The following is a 24256-nucleotide window of genomic DNA, read 5'->3' as shown; positions in this document are numbered from 1 at the left end:
GAATTTTTTTTATGCCGGGTGGGAAGAAGCTGTAGGTGGGTGGCAGCCCTTTTATTGTGTCCCAACTCTTCAGTAACCACAACCAAAAACAGCCGGGTGGCTACTGAAAAGTGCCAGGTGGTGCACCCAGCTAAAAGGTTCTGGGGAGAACACTGGTTTTTTAATCTATTTTGTAAATTTTTTAAATAGATATACATTCCCATAATTGTCACCTTTGGTAAGTTCTGCTTTTTTTATCTCGGTACGCTGTTCTAATTCTGAAGAAACCCACCCGAGACCCACTTTCCAATTTTCCTTCTCCAACTTGTTTCCAAACTACTTTAGCTCCTTGTCTACAAAACACTAATAAAATATGTGAACTTCCTATTTGACCCAGCCTAGCTGGCTTCCAAGCTGCCCATTTTACTGAGACAGCTCTTATAAAAGTGGCCAATGACCTCAGAAGTGTCGCAAGGCATCCGTTCTCTCCTCCAAGATCTTTCTTTTTGTGCCACAGTTGATCACCTTCTACACGTGATCCTGAACTCTACTGGTATCAGTGACACTGCTCTCTCGTGGTTGATTTCCTATTTATCTGACCACTCTTTCTAAGTTTCTTTTAGTGGTAACTCATCCTCTCCTATTTTCCTACCTGTTGGTGCTCCCTAAAGATCAAATCTAACTGTCCACCCCTGACTTGTCTCCCTCTGTCCTGGATTTCATAATGGATGGCTAACATGCTTGTGAAACTCAATCTGGATAGCACAGAGCTCTCCCACCCACCACCATTACAATACCTCTTAAAATCTCTTTAACCTTTGAAACCATAGTTATTTGACAACCCCACAGGTACAATGTCTTGGTATCACTTTAAATTGCACTCTCCCCTTAACTTTCCACATTCAGAACATTTCTAGGTCCTGCCACTTTTACCTGTGAAACATCACTAAAATATGCCGCTTTCTGGGACCACCAAACACTAGGAAAATACTGATAATTTTTTTACCTTGATTTCTGCAACATCCATTCCACTAACCAGACAATCAAATGTGAATGCTGCACCTAGACTTGTTTAACTTTCCAACCACTCCTCCTTTGGCATCTCTTTTTCCAAATCTCTACACTGGCTCCCATTTCACCTCAGAATCGGATTTAGGCTAATGTGCTTTATTTGTAAATAATTCTACAGCTCTCATCCCACTGACTTTTCCAAACTGATACACAAATACCCCTAGCCACCCTCTCCACTCCTCCAATGACCTGCTAACAAGCTCCTCACTCATAACCTTTTCCAATGCCTGGCTCCAAGATTTCTCCAGATCTACTTCCAGCTTCTGGATCTCCCTTCCTCCCCTGGAAACCTGCCTACCCATCTTCTCATGGGAAAGTCAGAAATCTTTATCCAACTACTTTAGTTATTCTCAGCAATAAAACCAAGGACTCAGTATGACAGTCAGGCATCTAGCATTTTCAGATGTAAAGACAATCAAAGCAGCCTCCTTATTTTTCCACTCATTAAAGGTATACTTTTAATATTAGATCGTTATGTGTAATATTGATTATTGTTCCTTAAAAAATTTGATCTTTTGACACCAAGAGACAATGGAAGTCATCATATCTGGCCTTATTAAAGTAAAATTCCAAGATAAAAAACTTGATAAAAATGCAAGGAGAGACTAAAAGGCTTCATATAGTTCAGAACATAATTATAGTTTAGTAAATTAATAACTAGCAAGACTTGAGTGGGCGGCATGGAAAAGTTGGCCATTGATTCTGAATATGGAGAATGCATGCACCTAAAGATGCACTAAATTACTATAATGCAATTCATTTGATTTTACAATCCCAGATTTTTTTCGAGTTATAATAAATACAGATCGTTTAGTGTCATGGTGCATGTAAAATCTAGGACTGTTGCCCACAGCAACCAGTGATTTGCCCTGGGAAAATGAGCGATAGGAGTCATATTCTAAATGGCAACATCCTACATGCAGAAACAACTCAATGACTGATAAATAATGATCAGTCTGCAATGTCATAATACAGGATGTTGTGGTCTTAGTTATAACCCTGTGTGAAAACGGAAATAAAGACTGGAGGTAACGTACATTATTTGTAAGAGTGCATGGAACAACACCACTTGCAGCACTTACAGCAAAGCATTGACCGAAATATGCAGTAACCCATAGCAACTAAGGAGAAATCCTCCCATTCATCCAGCATGGCTATAGTGAATAGAATTGACTGCTATGAGTGATTGCAATTAGCACATCATCATCCTCATTTACACAGCCATATGATCTTTATATTGACACGTATGTCATTGGACAGTAACAGCTCACAAATACTTAGCTACAGTTTGAGCTCTTTTGGCACAAAATGGTAATAATTGAAATATTGTAATTTGCATAATATTTCCAGCTCCTATTACATTCCCATGGACATCAAAGATTAAGCTACAGTTTATTCCAATGTATTTATTTGACAAAGTGCTCTGGGGATAGATTATTATAATGTAATCTCTTACTTAGTGAGATTTTACACCACACTTTGCAGGGAACTATCTGCACCTGGATTTTATGCCTATTACAGACAATTGGAATTTATTAATGTCTCAGAAGTGCAATACATGTGAAAACGGCTTATTTTTTTTTCATCTTTAATTGTCACTTTTTATCAACCATAGTTTCTATGATAAAACTCTTTGCATTGTTTGTAGCAACTTTGTTTTGTTATCCATGTGAAATGCTGGATATATGAATTTAGATGTGAAGAAATATTTCTTTATCCTGTAAAGTGTCTAGTAATGTCCTCACTTTGTACAGCCTTGTTGGAAATGCTGGAGATGTAAGCAAGTTGGTGGAACATAGTGATAGATTTGGGAGTAAAGGGTCATAGGGCAGTGCAGGGAAGCTGATGTGCTTCTAGTATTGTGGGAGGTAGAAGGACAGTAGTGCATCTTGTGTTTGGGAATCTCTTAGCCTGGTGCAGCCTTGTGTCCCGCCTCCTATGTCAGGGACTTGAAGCTGGGAACAAGCCTGTAGAGCAGGAAGGACAGCCCCTGATACAGCGACACACTGATAGGGCAGCCTGTGACTGAGGTTCAGTCTGTGTATTATTTCCCTGCCTGCAAACTCTTATCCTGGAAGCTCATTCACTTCTCATCTACCTCTGAGGCAGCGCTGTTCAGAGGAAAACATTCACACACATAGGGAAAAGGGGCTGGGGCACTTTGTGATCTTTCACCTGCCCTGTAGCCAGTTGGTAAGGCCAGGAGGAGGCGGTGCCATCTCTGCTGTGCCAATCCCAGCCTGCCCGCTGACAGAGCTCCCACAGACACGCACAGTGACATCAGTCAAACAACTTGTGATCCTGGAAGCAAATCTGCCTCAATTAGATTTTAATTAAGTATTATGAAAGTTGATTATTTAAGTGAATTCAGCTTTGGATTCTCTGACTATGGTGAGTACCCGGCACTTGCCAATCTCTCTTTATCCTGAAGTGTATGTTAAGTTTAAATAAAGCCTCTTTTCTCTGTTAATATTGTGTTTCTTCCTGACTCGCTGCTGTTGTTTCAATCTGACTAGAGCTATTGTTTGCCTAGTTTCTGTTTAGCTTTATATAGTAATGAGCTAAGAGGAGCCTTCTCTTCTGTAATAGACGACAAAACTTTCATGCCTGTCACAGAAGTGTTGGCATTATGAGGAGGCAATGTTAGCTGACAGTGCCACTCTGGGGTTGTACGAACCAGTCTCAGCTACTCTGGTGATTACAGTAGAACTCTCGTTGTGTTTGTTTAAAGATTACAATAGTTCACAGGAGGTGATCGCAGGCTGGCAGATGAATGTCTTTTTTTTTTGTACGTTTTGTTGTGTTTGTGTGCACTTCTGCCATGTAAGCTGAAACTGCTCTTTATTGTTCATCCCATTCTGCCGAGGTGAGATGCTGAATTACAGCTAAATCTTCCCGAATTTCACTGCTTTGTCCCACTTTTGTGTGCTCTATACACGTTTATTCTTTTGATCGCCAGCATGTTTAACTTTCCTTCAGATCAGTTGTGGCAGGAGTGTAGATGGCAGCTGCAGGGCTCCACCGTGTGCAGGGAGGAGAGGAGGATAGACTAGGAAATGTTCTTTTTATTATATGTTCTGGTACTTCAGGTTTTATGTGCAAATGTCTGTGTAACCCAAAAGGAATGTCATTAATTTGGGACAAGGCAGTGTCTATGATAAGGAGGTGGTCATTACAGTGTAATGATATTTTGGGAGGAACACCTTTTGGTTTCCTTTTTAATGCTCTCCCTATGTGTATAGAACTAAGTGGTCCAGGTGTGCTGCAGATTTCTGGGCGGTAGGGATCAGGGCAGTCAGTGGCAGTTGAACCTTGCAGGCATTGTCTAGAAACGGTTGCAGCACATGGCTGAGGGGTTTCCGTGGTGACTGCGATCACACCCTGGAGATTGTTCTGTTTTAACATCGACAACCCAGCGATGAAACGGTGTCTCCTTCTAATAACAGGGATTCCGGTCTTACTCTCCACAACCCTTCTTTTTTTATTCTTACTGTACTCCACTGACTGCTTTTAACCTGATCTCATCCTCAAGTTACAGCTAACAAAAATAATGTGACAATGATCCTTTTCATTTTTCACAGCGTTCTACCTAGATTCAACACTTTCTCTATTGTTATGTGTGTATCATCAAGTTTTGTATAGTACAGAACAAGTCACAGATTTTCAACCTTTGTAAATATAACTTGTGCCACACATTACCCCCCTCCCCTCGCTCCAAACTCCTAAATAACAATGGTATATATACAAAGATTACAGCAAACAACCAGAGGGGTGTACCAACTGCAACAAGTTACAACTCTGATACTTGCTGGGCAATATTACTCTGTCTTCATAGTTTTGGGTTGGATACGTTTACAAACTTTTAGACTTTCTTTTGTATTGTGAAGGTATCTTAGTTTGTAGATATTCATTTCAGAGTAAATAGAAATGTTGAAGAGCAATACTAATATATAATATATAAACCTTCTTCAATGTAAATGTAAAATAATTTTAGGGCTGGAACCATTGGGTTGCCCTTCCTGCTGTGTAGATCTGCCAGGCTGTCTAGAATGAAGTTTGTGGCATTGTTGACCAGGGTCATGGATGGTCCTTCTTTTACTTTAGTTTACTGAACACATATTCAGTGCAGCAGTCAGCAGTAAAAGATGCTACTGTCGTCCCTAACTCACCAGGCCCCAAGATGACAGCAAATTTACATTTTTTAATTAAACGAGTGCTGAGGTTTTTTTTTCCTGGTGCTTTATGAGAGGGCTGGGTTATGCAAATTAAATGCTTGTGTACCAAAGATTAGAAGAGTTTGAAAATAAATTTTGCAAACGTTGTCATGTAAAAGGAAAAAAAATGACTGCTTTGCATTAGCCTCTTTTAGTCTAATTTCCCCGGAGGCTGGGAGGAGCCAGGAGAAATCTGTAATATATATTGTGAACAGAAGTCACACTCTTGTGACATCACACCATTGTGGTTGTACAGCACCCATCACAAACTGATGGTATTTGTCAGAATCTCGTTACAGAATGTATAGAAAACTAAGATAGAGTAATAAAAATTAAGTTCCGCCTCACAGTTTTCCTGGACATTAATTACAAAGTAATATATTGAAAATATTTATTGTACCAAAATATAGTTAGGTAGCAGGATTGGGCTAATAATGCTGGTAGCACACATTTCCCTGTATTGTTACTTTTGTCCATCCATATAGTAGGATCACAGCTTTCTGAATGCAGCCTTGGTGTGTAAACATTTTCTATTTGTCTCAGACCGTTGATACATTAGCATACCCCCTGCCTCTCGCTGATTCAATAGTGATTGAGACCTCAAAAGCCTCTTCATCAACTGTAACAAACAGAGGAAAAGAAACATTTACTTACTTATTTAGGAGAGAACAACCCTCTGTGTAGTAACTGGTGTGGAACAAGAGACCTTCATGATCAAAAAAAAAAGTTACACTGCCTTTCAAAGGATCAGAGCTTTGGTCAGGACAATAATGTGTCCATCATTTTGGCATTGGTGCTGTATGCCATAATATTTGTTAAGGAATGAGCCAAAGTTTTACTGTGCCTGAGATGTATAAGGAGTTTTTTCTATACAGTGTCAGAAATGTGGCAGATTTGTGTAATGTGTTACAACATCTAAAGTGATGTGACACAATATGCTTTGTCATTATTAAAGTGTCTGATGCCATGCTAAATGCGGGTGAGCTTAGTGGGTAGATAAATAGGTAAGAAGTGGCAATGCATACATTAAAAAGCACTAAAATAACATAGCATAGCAATTCAAAGAGACAACTGGGCTATATTGCCTTTAGGAACCAATTGCATATGATGAGTGATTGCAATGTTTCCCAATTTAAAGTGCTATAATGAATGGTATTAATTTAAAAGTTATAGCCTGATTGGTTGATATGTACAGCAATTCTATATTGTATGTTTGTAGGCCCCAGTGTTTACTGTAGTCAGAAGCAGACTCATCAAATAAAATATTGCAAGATTTGGGGCATGTAAGGCAAAAGCATCTTTTCCAATTACTTGTTGCTATACCTTACTTTTTTCCCTGATAATTAGGTGTAAAAGGTGTGCTTTCTGGAGACACAGAGATGGCTTGTGATAAAAAACTTGATTATAATATGTCCAAACAAGTGTCAGTTTAAGGTCTGCCTCATGTTTACAGGTTGTCAGGGCCTGAGGCAAGTATAAACGGCATACAATACACCGGCGGGTTCCTGGCTGTGTTACAGGTGGGAGAAAGAAAATGTGCATCACGTTGTTGTGCAGAGATTTTAGGTTGCCTTAGGTACATGCTTTGTTTACACTTCACTAACAGTTTTCTAAACACCACACCCGAGAGAGAAAAGAAAAAATGTACTTGTGTATTCCTTGTGTCAAACCACAAATGAGAGATGTTTGCTTGCATTATTCTTTTTCTTAAGACATTTTTCTAGTGAAGTCACTGATAGGGTCACAGATGAGGACACAAAGATATACTTCAGCTACCCACAGACTTGAGCTGGTACTTGGAAGGTCTGATTGTGGTATGATTGTGACATAAACATATCTCTGGCGAAGAGCATGTTTACGTACTGAACACCTCCTGCAATGCTGCTCTAAATCTCAGGAAAATAGGTAATTTTGTAAGAAACGTAATTTAAAAGGTGGAGGGGGTGTACCTGCAGAGGTCACAGATTGCCCTCAGACATCTGAACTATCATACCTTGCATTGATTATCTTTTACTATGGCTGGCCTTTTTACTCCCGCTAAAGTTTTGGTATGTGATGGTTTAGCATTGACATATGCAAACTTCATACACAAACACAAATTTACTTATTTTTCAGCATCAGGTCAGACAAGGAACCAATGCATAAGGTAGAAAAGGTTTTGTTCTACATCTCTCTGCAGTGTTCTAAACAAGCACTGTGTACACCTGTAGATAAACAGACACAGCGATACACCTCAGCTGACTTTGAAGTTTTTGGCATCTTTTACAAATTTTTCAGTTGCACAAAAAGTCCAGTCCTTGTAAAACATTTTCATGTTCATCATAATCTGTGCTTTCTTTCTGCCAGGAGCTCTTCATTTGAAAGCTTTTAGGAAGTAGAAAATGAAAATTTGACAAGAAAAGTAATTGCAAAAGTGTTGGCACAAAATTAACTTACATTCTATACACGAAAAAATAGCGCCCCCTAGGAACTGTTAGTTTTACAGTAAACAGCAGTTTATAAACCTGAACAAGCGAATTATAAAGGAAAATGCTGTTTCAGAGGGTAGCATAGATCACGCAGGATGTAAATATTCTGAATTATCCTGGGGGTGTTATTTCACATATTTTGCTTACAATACTACATTTTGTCTTTTATTTATTTTCAAGTTAAATAATATTTAAACTATTACCTCAGCAAATGCAGATGGTACTTTTAGAACTATATTTTCTTTGATACATCAGCTTGGGCAGGGAATGTAAAAATAAGTGTTATAAATGCCCTGATCTTTGAATATGGTAAATAATGCTCACCAAATAGCATGTAAGGTAAAAACAATATAAAATATATTTCCTATTGTTTTCATGTAAAATTCTCATAATAGTTGGATGATTGATACCCAGTATTCATGTATTCTTCTGACAAAATAAATAAAGCAGTAAAGAGCGATTAGGGGTCATAGCAGTATTTTGTACATGAACTTTAGAGGGGAAGGCAGCCATTTCATGTAATAATTACTGCAGGGAACCAGCTGTCCATGTGGAGGGAGGGGATCAGGCTGACTTTTTACTGTGACTTGCAGTAAAAAAAAAAGAAAGAAAAAAGTGTGACACTTGATCAGTTCTCAGTAGCCGGGGGACACCTGTTAGCTGAGCTAAATGAGCAGGGTGCTTGTTAGATCATAAAGGCAGAGAAGGCTCAGTAACTAGCTGCTGGTCAATAGGAAAATTGTGTGCTAAACCCTAAACTAGAACCCCACACAGAATAAAAAGGAAAGAAACTTTATTTCAGCCCTGAACAGTACTGCAGGACAAACCTTTATTAGAGTTATTTATGTACTGCTCTTCTCCTTTACTTTCTATTTATTTGCAGTTCACCCCCACAAATGAGCACTCTGATAATATAACAGAAATGTTTATTGCATTTGTTTTTTTAATAACACAAATTGCAGAGCAAAGCCAAATTCTCTGTTTTATTCATATTTATTACCATTATTTGAAGGATTATTATATGTTTACTCTCCAGGTAGAAGAGTCTTATTATAGTATATGTGCAGCAGGTATAATAAGACTCCAGAGGGTAAATAAGCAATGTAGGGTGTTAGGGCCCTATAGACTTTGCCAATGAAGATGATGTGACTTTATTGACCACAGGTGCAGAGGGCGGCACTCTGGGGTGTTCTGAGCCTCCATCATGTCAGCACTCTTCCACACACATACACACTTCTACTTGAAATAAATTTGTTTTGCAAGGGCATCTTGTTTAATCATTCCATTCTCTAGCGGCTGTGTATTCGGTTGGTTTCCATGGTTACCAGACCATTAACTAGAAGCTAGCTATAAGGCAATAGAGTCAAACAGGTAATAAAAAAAATTAAGGCCATTTTGGGCTTGAAGGGGCGTAAGAGAGGAACGTGACGGGATACACAGCAAAGCAAAAAAAACTTCTTTTTCTAAACATTGTCAATGTGATCAAAAAGTTATAGGGCTCCAAAGAGCTACACGTTCCGCCATATTGGTGCTCAGCTACTTGGTAGCACTTTGAAGACACCATTCACAGTGTGAATTGGTGAGTGAATTATGATGGCTGTTGGTGTAACTACTATTGGCCAGTTGGTAAAAAGATTGGAGAATCAGGCCAACTGACAAATATCGGAGATTCTATTGTTTATTGACTAAAACGTTTTTACCAAGACTATGTACAAAGTTTTCTTAGTCCTGCTAACTAGTTATGATAAAATAAAAAGGTCCCTGTCCTTTGAGAATAACACAAGTAAGGCAATGGTTGCAAAACATAATCTATACAGGTGATCCTGCTCCCCTGCACATTTCCTTACACGGGGTGTTGTTTTTCACCAACAACTGCCTCCAGCATAGAAAGAAGACCTGACAGTACCTTCAGAGACAAAAAGATGTATTATGTGCTTATCTTATTGACACAGATCAGAGAATACATAGAAGGAAGGTTATGATCATGCAGCAGTTGCAAATGGTAAATTACCATAGGAAATATGGTACAGAAAAAGAGCACAGCATGCCCACCACACCTGCAAAGAACATTACAAGGGCTTACCAATGACTGGTAGCTATTTGGGGGAGACTTTTTATCACTTTATTGACAATACTTTAACGTTTTGCAATTTAAACATGTCCTAAACTTTAGATTGTCTGAAAATGGCTAAAAGGGTTAAAGCATTCTAATCCCCCTCTCCTTCAGTACAGTGTATGTGTCCTGCAAAGAGGACCCACCAGTTGTCTCCTCTGCAACAGGTGTCATAGCTTGTCCTTTTGGCTTTGACGGAGCTTTTTGTTAATAACATTTTTCGGCAGACGAGCACTTGTTTTAGCATTGTACAGCTTTGTTGGGGTGAGGGGAGTAGCAATTTTTAAAACAGTTGTTTGGTCTTTGTGTGGAGAACAGCAACAGTTGGTCTGCAAAGTGAGAAATGTTGGGACAACTGTGGATTGTGTGGAGATGGGGGCACTGTAGTGAGGACATTTGTAGGTTATAGGACATATCTTTTGCCTTTAGAATTGAAGTAAGAAATGCCAGTCCAAGTCTTAAAGAGAAAGATACACAAAATAATCTAAACCCACAGAACATGCCTAATATCACTTATGCAGACTTTCAAACAAATGCAACATAGTAAAGCCTTGTACAAATGATCATCACCATTTGCTCCCTGATGTCTGAGAACAAAAGATTGGTGAGGTAAATTATTCCATATACACACATGCATTTAGCAATACGTTTGCCTGACTGTCATGCTAAAATGAACTTGTCTTTTTTGTTCTCTGTACTGTTAAGTGTCAAGGAGAACACTGTACAAAGTACACCAAACCTTTGCATATTGGAGATGTGTATGATTCCAGGGGATTTTGTCTGTTTTACCCACAGCAATGAAAAATAAGTTCACTGAGAGCTGAAAAAGTTGCTCCAGATTTACTGTTATCCTGTTCATGTCAAGTAGATTTCTCTGCAAATCCACGGGCAGATTTACCAATCTGTGGCTGCCCCCAGAAGAACCCATTTCAGACTCTTCAATTAAGGTTCCTTTTAAGAACAGGAACTATGGCATAGAGTAACCCTGAGCATTGAAACATTTTCTAAAATGTCTTATCAAACCTAGCAACCAATCATCTTCCTTTGTTCAAATGTCAGGCTGGGTGTCTACATGTCTAAACTAGTTTTTGGCTAGCCTTCAATAAAGCAACTCCATTACAATTTAGATATTTATTTATTGAGTTCAAAGGTGCTCAAAAAAACTTAGTTTATAATATTGGTAATTTAGCTATAGGGTTTAAGATATACTTGGCACCCTTTCTATTTGGGAGCTCAATCACTTTCCAAATGTAGCTTCTTTAGAGCGTCCCTGTTTGACTTTTTATTGTTAGGACATCCCCAAAGACACATCTGTAGGTCTGCTGGAGAGCTACACTATGGGACTAGGATTAGGGACTTTTGTGCGGGACTAGATATCAAACCACTTAAGCTTTTGATCTGTTAGGGGAGATAAGTGTAAACTTTACTTTCAGTTAACTACCCTAAATCTTTACAAAAATGGAATTGCACCTCACTTTTAGTAAAATCCCTCAAGGTTTCCCCAAAACCCCTAATCCCGGTTCCAGATATATTTTCCATGTTGCCCTGTCCAGCACAATGCAGCCTTTGCAGCAAAAACCTCTGGCAATATTCAGCTTCTACTGTGTAAGCATTCAGCTCAACCCATTATTCCTATAGCTGGTCAATAATTATGACAGACCACAGCCATCCAGAGGAGTGTGGACCAAGCTAATAGGTGCAAGGGGGTCAAGCAGCAACTATGTGCATTAGAAGCTAAGAACAGCATGGAGAGTTTGTACAGTATAAACTGTGGTATTTGTTACATTTCCTTAAAAAGGGGAATCTGATTCTAGTGAAATAAAGGAAATGCTCATATGAAACATACTATACACCCAATTAGCAATTACAAGACTGAAAAAGTAAAGGCAATGTAAAGAAAACAAATACAGTCTAGTGCTATATAAAAGTTAAATGCACAGCTGGTAAACAAGCAGTCATAGGGAAGGAGCAGCTGCATTTGGGGCATTTTTTCATGCCATTTGTAAACCTTGTTACAATTTCTAGGCTTTACTGGTATAGTGCAGGGCTGGTTAGAGATGCAGTGCAATGACAATGTTCTTTTTAGGGCCAACCTACATTGTTCAGCTTACTGCATGCATGTTAGCATGTAATTTAGCTTATTAACATGCTTAGTAGTAAGGCATTCCATTAGGTCTAAAGGGGTCACAAACATGTCACAATGTGGGTTTTAACAGATCTGCATACTAGTGCATGTTTGATTCCAATTTGAGTGTTTTGGTCCACTAAAAGTATATGGAAGAGATACGGGGAAATTTGCCCCTGAATTTTTCCTGATAACCAGAGACCAAAAAAAGAAAAAAAATTGATCCTAAATGTTACAATTGTCAGCAGAAATAGAGGTTGAGGTAACAGCTGTGACAACCTTTAGTTTTTTGTTACATCTGAAACAAATCAATACAAAAATCATTCCATGATTCAATGTGGACACAAAAAAAATTAAAAAAAAATTGATGTGTATTTTGTAAGCAAGTTTGTATATCACCATTGCTTGTCATGCAATAGTACATAGACACATTAGCAGTTCTGTTTTTGGTTAGGCAGCATTTAACGCTGATAGAAATGAACAGCTTCATCCAAGCGATGACAGTAAAAATAACAGACTCTTATGTGTCAAGCCACATTATCGGCCTGTGCTCTGTTGGGCGCGTTTGCTGGGGTTTGGACCTCGTTTTCCATGCATCTTCTCAGCTGTCAGCATAAGAGTTTAAAATGCAGCTTTTATTAAAATATTTAGATGTCCAGCGATAGATTATGTATGCTGTGAAACAAACTAGGGTAACCTAAAATCAGTACAAGAAGGTAAATCATCCTTGTGGAGAATAGACATGTCTGAATTTAAGTGTACATTGGCTAACATAAATCCAATGATCAGATCCCTTTACCCCAGAAGCATGCAAGTGTGCAATGTCATGGCTCTAATGTTGGTAAGGTTTCAAATGTATATCACCCATAATAGTGATTCATTCTCATGTCCCCAGAGTGTGTTTTCCAGGGGTCGTTACCTCTTTTAATACTAAGTATATGCTTTTTTGTTTTTTAATATAATGGCTTTCTCTAGCTTGCTAAAGCTCTATCTAAGAATTATCTTCTAAACCTCCAAGTGCTTTATCTTGACCACAATAAGCTTTGTCCAGTCTCCCAGAAGTGCAATGCCCAAAACCAGAGCTCATTTTGCCTCCCCAGAGAGTAATTCCACTACTCAGGACTCTGGGGAGAATGGTTTCACCTATGACTCCAAAGTTTCCCAAGAGTTACACACTTATTTTATTATACCCTGTTAGAGATTAGGAGGTTACTCCACTCAATTCAATCAATTTGCCTAAAGGGTGACATTTTTCAGCACCATTACCTAAAACCTTTAAAGAATATGACTTTTTAACAACTAACTTTGTAAAACCTCCTAGGACAGCTTGTTACCAATCCACTGCTAATTGAGACTACCTAGGTACAAGATTCCAGTTACTATATCTATGACAACAATTTCTCCACCTAAATGGTCACCCAGTAATCTGCTCATTTAGAGCCTTAGAGGAATTTAAGCCCTCCACTTGTACTTTACTTCGTACTCCTGAGAGTGCTATCTCCTGGCCTCTCACTCACTGATGCCTCCTGGGATTCTAATCCCCCAGACCTTGGCTCATTCAGGCCTCCCATAGTGAGAGAACATGTACAAGTGTGAACTGCATGGACGAGTTCTGTATGGAAATGAAGAATTTAGGCTAATGGAGCTCAACCATTTCTAATTTTGTGATGGCAGGAGGATTTTGATTGAAAGTAATTAAGCAAGCTAGCTGTAAAATTAATTAAAGCAAAGGGGGGGGGGGGATTTTATTGGATTGGATAGCGATATAGCGGCTGTCAGATGGGGGACGGATGGGGGTGACCTGAATTCTCTGCCCTCCCTCCTCCCACCCGGGACGTTTATGTCACTTTAATCTCCTTACAGCGGCTGGTGTGCATTTGTTTGAAATAATCAAGGAAATATGGTCAGAAATTGTCAGCTTTCAGATCTAATTTACCTGACATACTCTCGCTGGAGAAGGGACGTTGTGTCTCTGTGTGCATCTCGGTGTGACTGTGTATGTGTCTGGCTAAGAATGTGTGTTACCTGTGTAATTGTGCTGCTTGTTCTGCTGTGTTCACATTGTGTTAACTGCTTTACAGCTATGTATTTAAGCTTTGTGCATGTGTGTCAATGGATTGTCGCACTCAACTTTGCTGAATCATAAATTTTTCACCAGTATTCACCACCCACTTCCTCCATCCCTTGTAACCAGCTTTAGGGTTTAGTATATAGGATTAGGAAGGTGACTGTAATTCCTATCCCATATGGTTGACAGTAGCCTAAGCCCATGCTGGAACATGGCACTAGAATGGAACTAATATAGATAACATGTGTTTATAATGATTATGAAAGATCCCCATGACACAGGCACAATACATGCATATCCTTTCATTTTTACAGTTTACCTTTCAGCTATGCCACAATAAACAGGGACCCCTTACATCTCTTCCTTCTCTAATACCTTCAACTTTCTATTTAGCATTTAAGTCAAACACAAAACCACTGTTACTCTTTTACTCTACAGGAAGTGCTAAAAAGGATACACGTGTGTTTCCCAAATTCTCATTGTATCTGGCAGAACACAATAACCCACTTCTGCAGCTTGATTGCAAATGGCAAAATTATATTTTATTGTATGTAAGTTATCACTGGAAAATGTATGCTTTTTATACTGTTTAGGAACATGCAGTTATATACAGCCCTCATGACAGTGTGTTAGCTATAGTATAACTAAAGTCCATTAAAATTTCCCAGTATGTACATGCTTTACTTCCTAATATAGGCTGTTATAAATAATTTTTGTCCTGCTGTTATATTTTAGTTCTTCCTTCACTGTTACTTAGCGAACAAGCGAAGGCACTTGTCACACACATTTGGGTGGCTGCATGTGTCATGACCTCAGTGTCCCTGGTTCCCAACACAGCAGCTTCATCCATCCTCTCATTCTAGGATTTGATTCTCTGGCTCTGCTACAGTCTTTTCCTGCCAGCACAGGGCACTGGAAAATGCTGGCGCTGCCAAAAACCCAGTGTGTGCTACAGCTCCCCAAACATCCCTTTATTTTTATTGTTCTGTTAATTACTGTTTAAACTTTAATAAGTCACTTCGTCAGGAGGGGACCTCTAGTGAAGAGATCTGTGCAAACAGAGCACTCGGAGGGACCCGCTTAAATCGCAGTCTTTTCTCCAACGTGGGAATGTTTGTTTAGGAGGAAAACCTGTTATTTTAGGGATAGTTACAGAAAACAAGAATTGCGACAGTTAAATGATCAGTGCTGTGAAGCAGAAGGCTGCATAGAGCCTCATCCATGTGAAGCTGTTCAGACACACGGGAACACCCAGACCTCGGCACTATTTTAAAGAGAATTGTAGACTTTTGTGCAGCCTAGTAGGAGTTCCCAAGTGCAAAGCACCTCGTATTAAAACCACCAGAAAGCTGTAGGTGGAAATATGGGAAAATCTTTAAACTCATTCACAATATATATTTTATTGTGGAGAAGACAGGACTTTAACATATATCCTAATAGATGACAGGTGGATGCTTTATCAATTTGTGTCATAAATTTTAATCCATAAGCAGGCATCCATCTCCAGATGCTGTGGCACCCAGATGTAGTTCTTGCAGAATATATTCGAGTATATCTTATGTAGAAAGTTCAACGATGGCAGGAGAGTTAAGTCTATAGCTAATAAAGCTGGGGCTACAGACGCACACAAATTTCTCCATATGCACACATCTATACACACAAACACTTAAGAATGTACACATCTGTCCCCTGAGGCTAAAGAAAGCATCTATAAAAAAAAGAAGAAAAAAAATAAAAGCAAGGAAATTTCCATATTTGTGTAAATTGCTTTAAAAGCATTTTATCTTGTCATAAAAAGCAAGAGTGCTGTGCGAGTGATCCTGGTCTGAGATGATTGGACAGCAGCGCACGGGCTGCTAATGGCCATTTTGCTCCAGGGTGGCTTATTAAAAAATTTATACACAAATGCTTAAAATTGCATAAATTATTAAAAAAAAAAAAAAGAACAGAGTAAGCACTTTAATCATTCGTACCCCCCTTCCTTTGCTGTCCATACAAAATGACAATGGAGAAAATAAACTGTAGCTTTGTGTCGCAATTATATGGGACAGGCAGTGTGAAGTGTTCTAATAACTTGTTTCGGGGCCAAAAACAGTTGGTGTATTCATGAGGTGGCCTGGGTTCCCCATAGTGACTCTTTACTGTTCTATTGTCATGGAAAACTTCAGTTTTGACTGGCAAATATTTACAAAGATAAGCTCAGAAATGTTAATTTTCCTGGACTTAGATTGCTAATTTGCTTCTAGTATATGTCAGAACAGCCCTGCAATAAAATGTCAGTTTTAAATACTGAAACATTTGGATAAACTGAATGGCTATCAGGGTGGCTAAGACTGACAGAGCCAAACTTTTTTTTAAATATAAATTGAGTGGTGAAGTGTTAGATCCTTTGTCAAGTTCTAATTGCTGTCTGTGGCCCCATTAGGAGAATCATGCTCTCTAATTATCTTAATCACAAATGCCACCCCAAATAAAAGCGGAGGTAAATCCAAAATTTCCAGTTGCCAAAAAAACAAGAGTATAAGGTAAAATCTTTCAATTGGTACACATTTCCATGACAATTTTGAGAAGATTATTTTTTTTATATTAGAAAGATATCCTCTTACTTCCTGTTAAGTCTTTAGGATGGGAAGTGAAGGGGAAATCTCCTTACTGAGACACAGATGTTTTAAATAAGACTGATATGGATTTATTCTTGTAATTAAAATATATCAATACCCTTTCTTTCATTTTAGTAAAAAAATATTGTGCAGTAAAGGAAAAACCTATACTGAACTAAACATGGAATGCACCTTTCCGAAAAGTCTTGTCTTATCTTCCCCAGGCTCATGTTTTCTGAGTTCCTTACTTTGAGGCATGTAGGTAGTGAAGTCTTTATTCACACTTGCAGTTAACTACTACATTTAAACTCCCCCTCCCAACTACTAATGTGTAGAAAAGCAAATGGTGTAAATGGCCAGTTCACACATATGCAGTTGCCCATGCAGTTATCCAAATTCCTTACTATCAAAGATGAAAAATTTGGTGTGGGCAGTGGATGCAGACAGCCACCTGAAAGTTGCCTTGAAAGCCACAAAACTATCACTAAATGTGGATTTCTTGGCATCCTTACCACCTGTAAGTGTGAATGAAGCCTAAAGATATTACCCTAGTATGACCACTAACATTTTCTGAAGAGGTCAGCCATGGCAATTATTTCACTACAGGCTTGCTTTAATTTTGTGAAGAAGTTAAACAACTTGATCACAAAGGAAACACATGAAAATCTTCAAAGACAAAAATCTCTGGTAAAAAAAAGATGTCACTATTGACATAACATAAATCTTTATCTATTGGTACTGCCAAAACTAAGTGGATGGGGTAGATCACCTCCACCTATGAAAACTTACCTTTAAAAATGTTGGTACACATTTCAAAGAAACCAGTACTAACATAGAAGCGGTGATCATACTATTGGTGATACATTTAAAGTTTAACTTCTTGTTATAGGGTGTCACTGTCATTGTCACCCTGTCACACACTGCCCAATAGAGACAAGTGACCATGCCAAAACACATTACATAGGTATGCTCCATAGTTGTCACTATCAGTATCACTATCAGAAAACATTGCTGGAACAAATTCACAAAAAGCAAAGATAAAGCAAAAGGTTGAACTAGTATTTAATGTAAAAATGATACACAATTAAAGTTTATATCTTCTTTAAGAAATAGAACTTGTTTTCTACTAATTTAATGTGTATGCACTTCATTGTGGTATTTTAATGCAAAGCAAAGCTGTATTATTATTGTTGATATTAGCAAATCAAATTGGAATGACTACATGCAGATGAATGTATGCTTAATTTATTATATACCAACAAAAGTATGTGTCACTTGCTTGTACAGCAGCTGTGAAAATGATGTACAGGCTGTTGTGTGTATAGAAAAGTACAGAGCTGTGTACAGCAGTTGTGGAGCTGTTGTGTTAGTGAGATGCCCTAGCAGGCAGGCAGCGCTGAGCTGGCTGTACATTGATTTGTGTGCACGGTGCAGCTGCCGACCTCTATTGAGGAACAAACATAATCAGCACTGACGCAAATTAGATGGTTATTCGTTTTGAAAATTGACAGAAAAACAATAAAAAAGATGAAATGCTCCCAAATCAATAGATATAATGAAATTCAAATAATCCGAGAGATGAGGTCTCCATGGCAACTGATAATGTGGAAAAGAAAACAATTTAATAAAGGACAGACACACTTTGCAAACAGATTGGCGAAGGGGGGGGGGGGGGATTGGTTACTGTGTCTTCGTGAAGGATCACTGTCCGTCCCAAGGACGGCTGCAATAATTAAGAGGGCCTTTCGGTCCAGAAAGTGCAGATTCAGGTTTTAATACACAAAATTATTTCAGGAGCAGTGAATCGGAAAGTCGTTTGTTTTGACCTTCCAGTGAGGCCTGCAGCAGGGCATGGCGGAGACGCCAGGGCTGGAAGGGCTGAGTTATGGCATATTTGTGTTTTTATAGAGCTGAGGGGAGGGGGAGAGGTTAAACAGTATTTACAGCTCACTTGTTTTCAGGAGGAGAGAGAAATCGAGTTTATAGAGAAAAAATGCATGCACTGGATTGATTATTTTCTTTACCATTGTGGGGAAAGCTGGGGGCAATGTGCCGGTTTGAGAGGATGAGGCTGTCAATAGTGAGGGGGAATAATAAATGGGTAACAGTGACTCTTTCGGAGGGTCTGAGGTATGATAATATGGTTCTCTTAGGGGTTGTGTAAAGGTACATCTTTTCCAAAGGACTTCTTGGTGGAGGACAATCCTCTGGACTGTGGGCTGGTGGATGTTTATTCCATCTCTTTCTAAGCTTTGGAAATTGGTAAGAGTGGGCTTTGAAATGGCATGTGGTAATTACCATTGCACTAAATTCTGGATTTGTTGTGGTTGATTTTTAAGTAATGTTTAGCTGCACCTTCAGTGTATGTTGAACAGTTGACAACAGCTTTTTAAAAAATGTTGGAGAAAACATGTACATTTAGATGTGTACAGATGAAATTCATGAGTGCAAAATATGGGATAGAGACTTGCATTATTTAAACGATTAGGAACCAAGACACAAGTAAACGTATTGCAGGGTTTTTTTTAATCTTAAAACCCCTGAACAATGCCCAAAGGACCTTTAGAATCATATTTATAAAAATAAAAAAATCCCTTGAACTTACTAAGTTTTACCCATAATTGTGGCACTGTACTCTAACATAAACTTAATACAACATTGAAACCAACATGATAAAATAATAGTAAAATAAAATGGTTCTTGGTGAAGGGTATACTACAAAACAAGGATGTTCACTCATTCTGGTCAGATGTACATTCTGACATCACTTTTACTAAATTGTGGAACTTATCGAGCCAGTTCTCACTATACATAATGTCCAGCTATCAAGAAGTTCATGCTTCTTTCACCTTGTACTTGGAATTGTGTTTGTGCATTGTGCAAACTTCGTCCAGAGAAGGGGATACATCCTTAGGAAGAAATATGTGCTCATTTTTCTTAAGCAGCATTCACACTGAATGAAATGTTTAGAAGTCTCGCCAAGGGGTAACTTTATTTCCTACCAGGGAGTTCACAGACGCACAGACAGAGCTATAAAGCAGAGTGCAGGGAGCTGACAGCCGGCCCTACATTAGAAAACCTATAATTCAGCAGGGATGCCAGGTCTTACCCCCCTTCCTTGCACGCCATGATTTACAGATATAACTGGGGAGGGGGCTCATTTCTCAAGACTAAGAGAGAAGGGTTGGGATGACTAGCAGATCAAGAGAAGGCAAGAAAAGGGACAAGGAAATAGATCAAGAGGACGCAATGCCATTCTGAGAACCAACACACCATTGTTATAGAATAAATATCATCCACAGGGCATAAAAACCATTGGTAAAGCAGATGATACAATAGTTGGTGTTATTACAAAAGACCATGATTAAGCGATTACAGGTAATTTTACACCAAACTCTACAGTCAGTGTACTACAGATGTAATGTACATTGTGTCTGTAGACAAGTATATAAATACAATATATGTTATATCCATACATTACACTGTGACAGCCCAAGATGCGCCATGATGCATTGTGGGAGTTACCGCAGAGCACTGAGGATTTTTTCAGGACTGCCGCCAAAGATTTAATATTTGTTTGAAATGAGAAACGATTCTCAAATGAATTTGGAGAGCTCTGGAATTAATGTCACCTCCCTTTCAATTTCTGATGCCTGCTGATTTGAATATTTATAAATATCAGTAAATTATTTATTGGGGCAATCTGCTGTACCATTTAACAATTGCAGTTAACACTTTGCTTACTGCAACTGCATGTGTAGTTGAGAATATCTCCTGACTGTATGTGCAAAAATGGCAAATTCGAGGTAGAACTACATGCAGTTTAACAAACATTTCTGTGTAAGATTAGCCAGGACAACATGTATTGTGAGTTGATAGTCTGTTTGTATGAATGTATTATCTGCTTGTGTCTGTTGTGTGAATTACACCGGACACCGTAGCAGTGTGGAAATGTATTTGGATATCTGCTTGTACACAAGGATGTTTGAAATGGCATCTTGTGTCCCCTGGGGTCACCCTGGCACCGTCTGATAGAGGTGACAGGTTCCAGTTCGTGCCAGGGATACAAGTGTTGATGTTTATGGGTGAATTGTCTGTACTGCAGAGACAATCAGTTTATCAGATGCGAGTAATTAAGTTTATCTAATGAAAATACACAGGATTAATATTTCATCTGGCTATTTGGGGGATTTGGTACTAACAAGCTTCGTGGATGACAGAGTTGGAAACAGATGCCCCATCATTTAAAGGATAAGCCACATGATGAGACCTTGCTGCTGATTTTCAAGTGGCACCGATTCACAAGTGAATCATGACAAGAGGCCAGATATTAGGAGAAGGCCACCAAGAATACTGGTGGCCTAAAAGAAAGTGTCTGTATATTACACTGCATTTGTCTGAGTGGTACAAGTAATCAATTTGCTAAACTAAGTAGAAAACAAAGGTATAAGCCAGATACTCAACAGCTAACAGGTTAAGAATGAATATCAGCAGTAACCTTTATTATATAAGAAAATGTTAGCAATACATATATATTTTTACGGTAAAGATGTTTTTGTTCTACCCTTGTTGCACCTTGTGTTTTATTCAAAAGTCAATTTCCTTTTTTTTTTTTTTTTCTTTTTTTCTTTTTTTTTTTATTACAAGTAACAGAAGAGGAAGGTGTTTTATCAGTATAAGAAACCTAAACTAGAACAGTAAGAGTTGAATATTGTCATGTTGCTATTGACCACAAAAATGAATTCCTCTCCTCCAATTTTTATAAGTTAGCCTCAGTGGTAATTTTTTTTACAAGAATGTGAGCTCTTGATGTTCTCAAATAAAACATTCCTGTGTTAAAAGGGAGAAATATAAATAAATATTCTGTGGTTAGTTACCACCCTATCATAAATTTGGGCTCAGATTAAAAGTTTATAACATGCATATAATTACTGATCCTGAAGAGGATTGTAGAAAAAAAACTTTTTCTGGGACCACATATATAAACCCTTTGCGAATATTATTTGCGCCTGCTGCTTGGCAAGTTTGTCTGGTTCCATTATTGCAAGGCGATTGTGCAGGTCATTTTACTTCTCGTCAGCAGTCTACTAACTTGACTGTGCTGCTAAAAGAAAAATAATCCAACAATACAACGAGAAAAAAAAAATCAAATAAAAACTTCATTGCAGTGAATTCCATAGAATCAATGACTGAAGCCGCTTTGTGATCTAGAAACTCCCAAGGTCGTGAGCAATGGACAGCTACATCCAAGGTCATTTCCTGGACTAAAAGCAATAATCTGTTTTATTGATAAACTGTATGGCAGTGTGCACACAAAGATTTTGTCCACTAATATCAGTAGCATATGCCTTATTAATTTGCTTTGTTAAATAAGAATATCTAAATGGATGTTGTAGTATGACTGAAAGATATTCTGCATTTAAAAGTTTGATCACCTATACACAATCAACCCACATGGAGACACAGACACCCCCATTAAGTCCACCATAATCTTGTTGGATTGTCATTTATATAGACATACTGAGTAATGAGTGGAATAAGACAACAGCTGTGAAAGAAATCCTAATGGAGCGTCTTATAACACATCCTTCCTTTGTGCCTTTTTAGGAAGGCCAACCATGAGTCAATTAAATTGCTCTGGCATTGTTTTAAGAGGAAGTTGTGTGTGTAAATAGACCAGTTGGTAAGTTCGTGCTGGGGAAAAAGATGAAAAAGTTCAGTTTGACAGGCCGACTTTATGAATGTCTTCCTTATATTGATGTAAAATAAAAGAATTTTTGTTTGGGCTAAATTAAATAACGAGGGATGTTTATTTTAACGATAGAAGAACAAGCTAGGCTCGTTTAACCAGTGGATAACAGGAGGAGCCAGTTAACTACTTGTAGACTGCAGTAGGAAACTCCTGATTCCAACATGTCTTTCTTATGACTTAATATTTTTAAAGTCACCAGTATCAATAGCCCAATCTAATTTACAATCAATAAACCAATACTGTAAATAAGTAAAAAAATGTTTACATCCATAACATTTACACTTAGCCCTAATATTCTTTAGTTCTTTCTTGGTGCTGTGGACTTCCTGTGTATCTGATATCCTAAAGTTTCTAATAGAAAGAAAGCCAGTGGATAAGAGCTTACTTTTTTAATCTCCAACTTTATGCATAGACTTTCTCTTTAAGAAGTTAAAAAGGGCTGGCAAGAAGTACTAGTGTTGAACAATGCAGTTAGTAGGAAAAGTAAGAACATAATGTACCTTTCTTTTGTATTGTTCCTTAGTTCATAACTACTCAGATTTGTGGTGTGGAATCTGTGGATTGTAAACCATTTTAGCTGAAGATTCAGTGATCGCTTATAGGTGGTTGAATGTTTTATTTACAGCTCTATACTCAATGAGCTGGAAATTATTTGACTGTAGAAGTCTATTAAGAGGTAAATGTCCTGATTTACACCCAGATTCCACTTATGTTACAAAAGCTGGCAAGGCTTTTAAACCCTTGGCTGGATTATAGACATTCAAATATTAGCATATTCTACAAAGCTGTAAATATGCATTGAAACAAGCCCCTTGTAGCTGCAGGTATTGTGGAGCAATTCAGTGGAGAAGCATTGAAGTGGTTTAGGTGGTTATCTTAGCAGGACACTCCTACAAACCCCCAACCCCTTCCCAAGCACCTGCTGTATATTTACATTACAAGATAATACAGTTAGAATGCACTAGATTTATTAGCGCTCGAACAGCAGCATGCCATGTTTATTACCCTAAAGTGTAACTCAATTATAAGTGGTTTTCTACCTGTTGTTCAACTGCTACTAGAGCATCATCTTCTGTGTTAAATAAATATCAGTTAAACAAGCAAAGTGTTTTTTCTAATTTATGTTCACATGCAGTGCACTAAGCATGTCATCTTTATTAAAAGTTAAAGTATAAAATTCATGATTTTTTTTCCCCCGCTTTCTGTTCTTGCAGCTGAAAGAAGTGTTTGCACTGACACAGCCTCAGGAAAGCCGAAGATGGCTGCCAAACGCAAAGGGGGCCTGAAACTAAATGCTATCTGTGCCAAACTAAGCCGGCAGGTTGTATCAGAACAGGGATCAGATCTAGGAGATGCTGAACCCGGACCACTGGAGAACAGTGAAAGAGAAGGGGAACAGAAGCGAGAGGCAGATTCCGTTGACAGCCTCACCTCTGATCAACAAGCAGAAGAAGATAAGCGTCGTAGGGAAGTAATAGAGAAATGGGTCAATGGGGAGTACACAGATGAACCCCTTGAAAGGACGAATAAAGACTATAAAAGAATAGGTTTGGCTGAGCTTCCTCCTGAAGGTGTCTACATGGTACAACCAAAGGGGTGCAGTGATGAGGAAGATAACACAGAAGAATCCAAGGTTTCCCAGCCCAGTAGGTTTTTGGAAGAAAGAGAGTCTGATAGGACAGCCTCCAAGGAACCAGTAGCACCTGCAAAACTCGCCTCAGTAGCACCTTCAGGTGAGTTTCACTTTCAACCTTAAAAAGCAAACTCAAGCTCCAAGCTATTGTTGCCTACCTGTTTCTACAATCAGAACTAATTTTTCTTTAGTATTTTACCAACAATTTTGTTGTTGGAGCATATATCTTGCAA

The 24256-nt window shown here is 38.4% G+C and overlaps 1 protein-coding gene and 1 long non-coding RNA gene across 11 annotated transcripts in view; one reads left to right on the top strand and one right to left on the bottom strand.

The window, feature by feature from the left end:
- LOC140341391 (uncharacterized) overlaps positions 1 to 24256 on the bottom strand; it is a 143265-nt gene that overhangs the window by 87031 nt on the left and 31978 nt on the right. Inside the window, exon 1 of one of the 2 annotated variants that reach the window (XR_011922867.1) lies at positions 5919 to 6073. The exons of the other annotated variant lie outside the window; for it this stretch is intronic. This is a non-coding gene — a long non-coding RNA (uncharacterized lncRNA). Of the gene's footprint in view, positions 1 to 5918; positions 6074 to 24256 lie in introns of those variants that run through there. 2 annotated transcript variants of the gene reach the window in all.
- CASZ1 (castor zinc finger 1) overlaps positions 1 to 24256 on the top strand; it is a 159780-nt gene that overhangs the window by 117170 nt on the left and 18354 nt on the right. For 4 of the 9 annotated variants that reach the window (XM_072427116.1, XM_072427110.1, XM_072427117.1 and 1 more), the window contains exons 1-2: positions 3090 to 3441; positions 23605 to 24123. In XM_072427116.1, the coding sequence (XP_072283217.1) occupies positions 3393 to 3441; positions 23605 to 24123 (568 nt within the window). In that variant the 5' untranslated portion in view covers positions 3090 to 3392. Of the gene's footprint in view, positions 1 to 3088; positions 3442 to 23604; positions 24124 to 24256 lie in introns of those variants that run through there. The other 5 variants (XM_072427114.1, XM_072427113.1, XM_072427112.1 and 2 more) reach the window with 2 other exon arrangements.

Source organism: Pyxicephalus adspersus, chromosome 11, assembly GCF_032062135.1.
Source record: "Pyxicephalus adspersus chromosome 11, UCB_Pads_2.0, whole genome shotgun sequence".
In the NCBI taxonomy this organism is placed as follows: Eukaryota; Metazoa; Chordata; class Amphibia; order Anura; family Pyxicephalidae; genus Pyxicephalus; species Pyxicephalus adspersus.
This window is presented reverse-complemented; position numbering and strand designations above follow the sequence as displayed.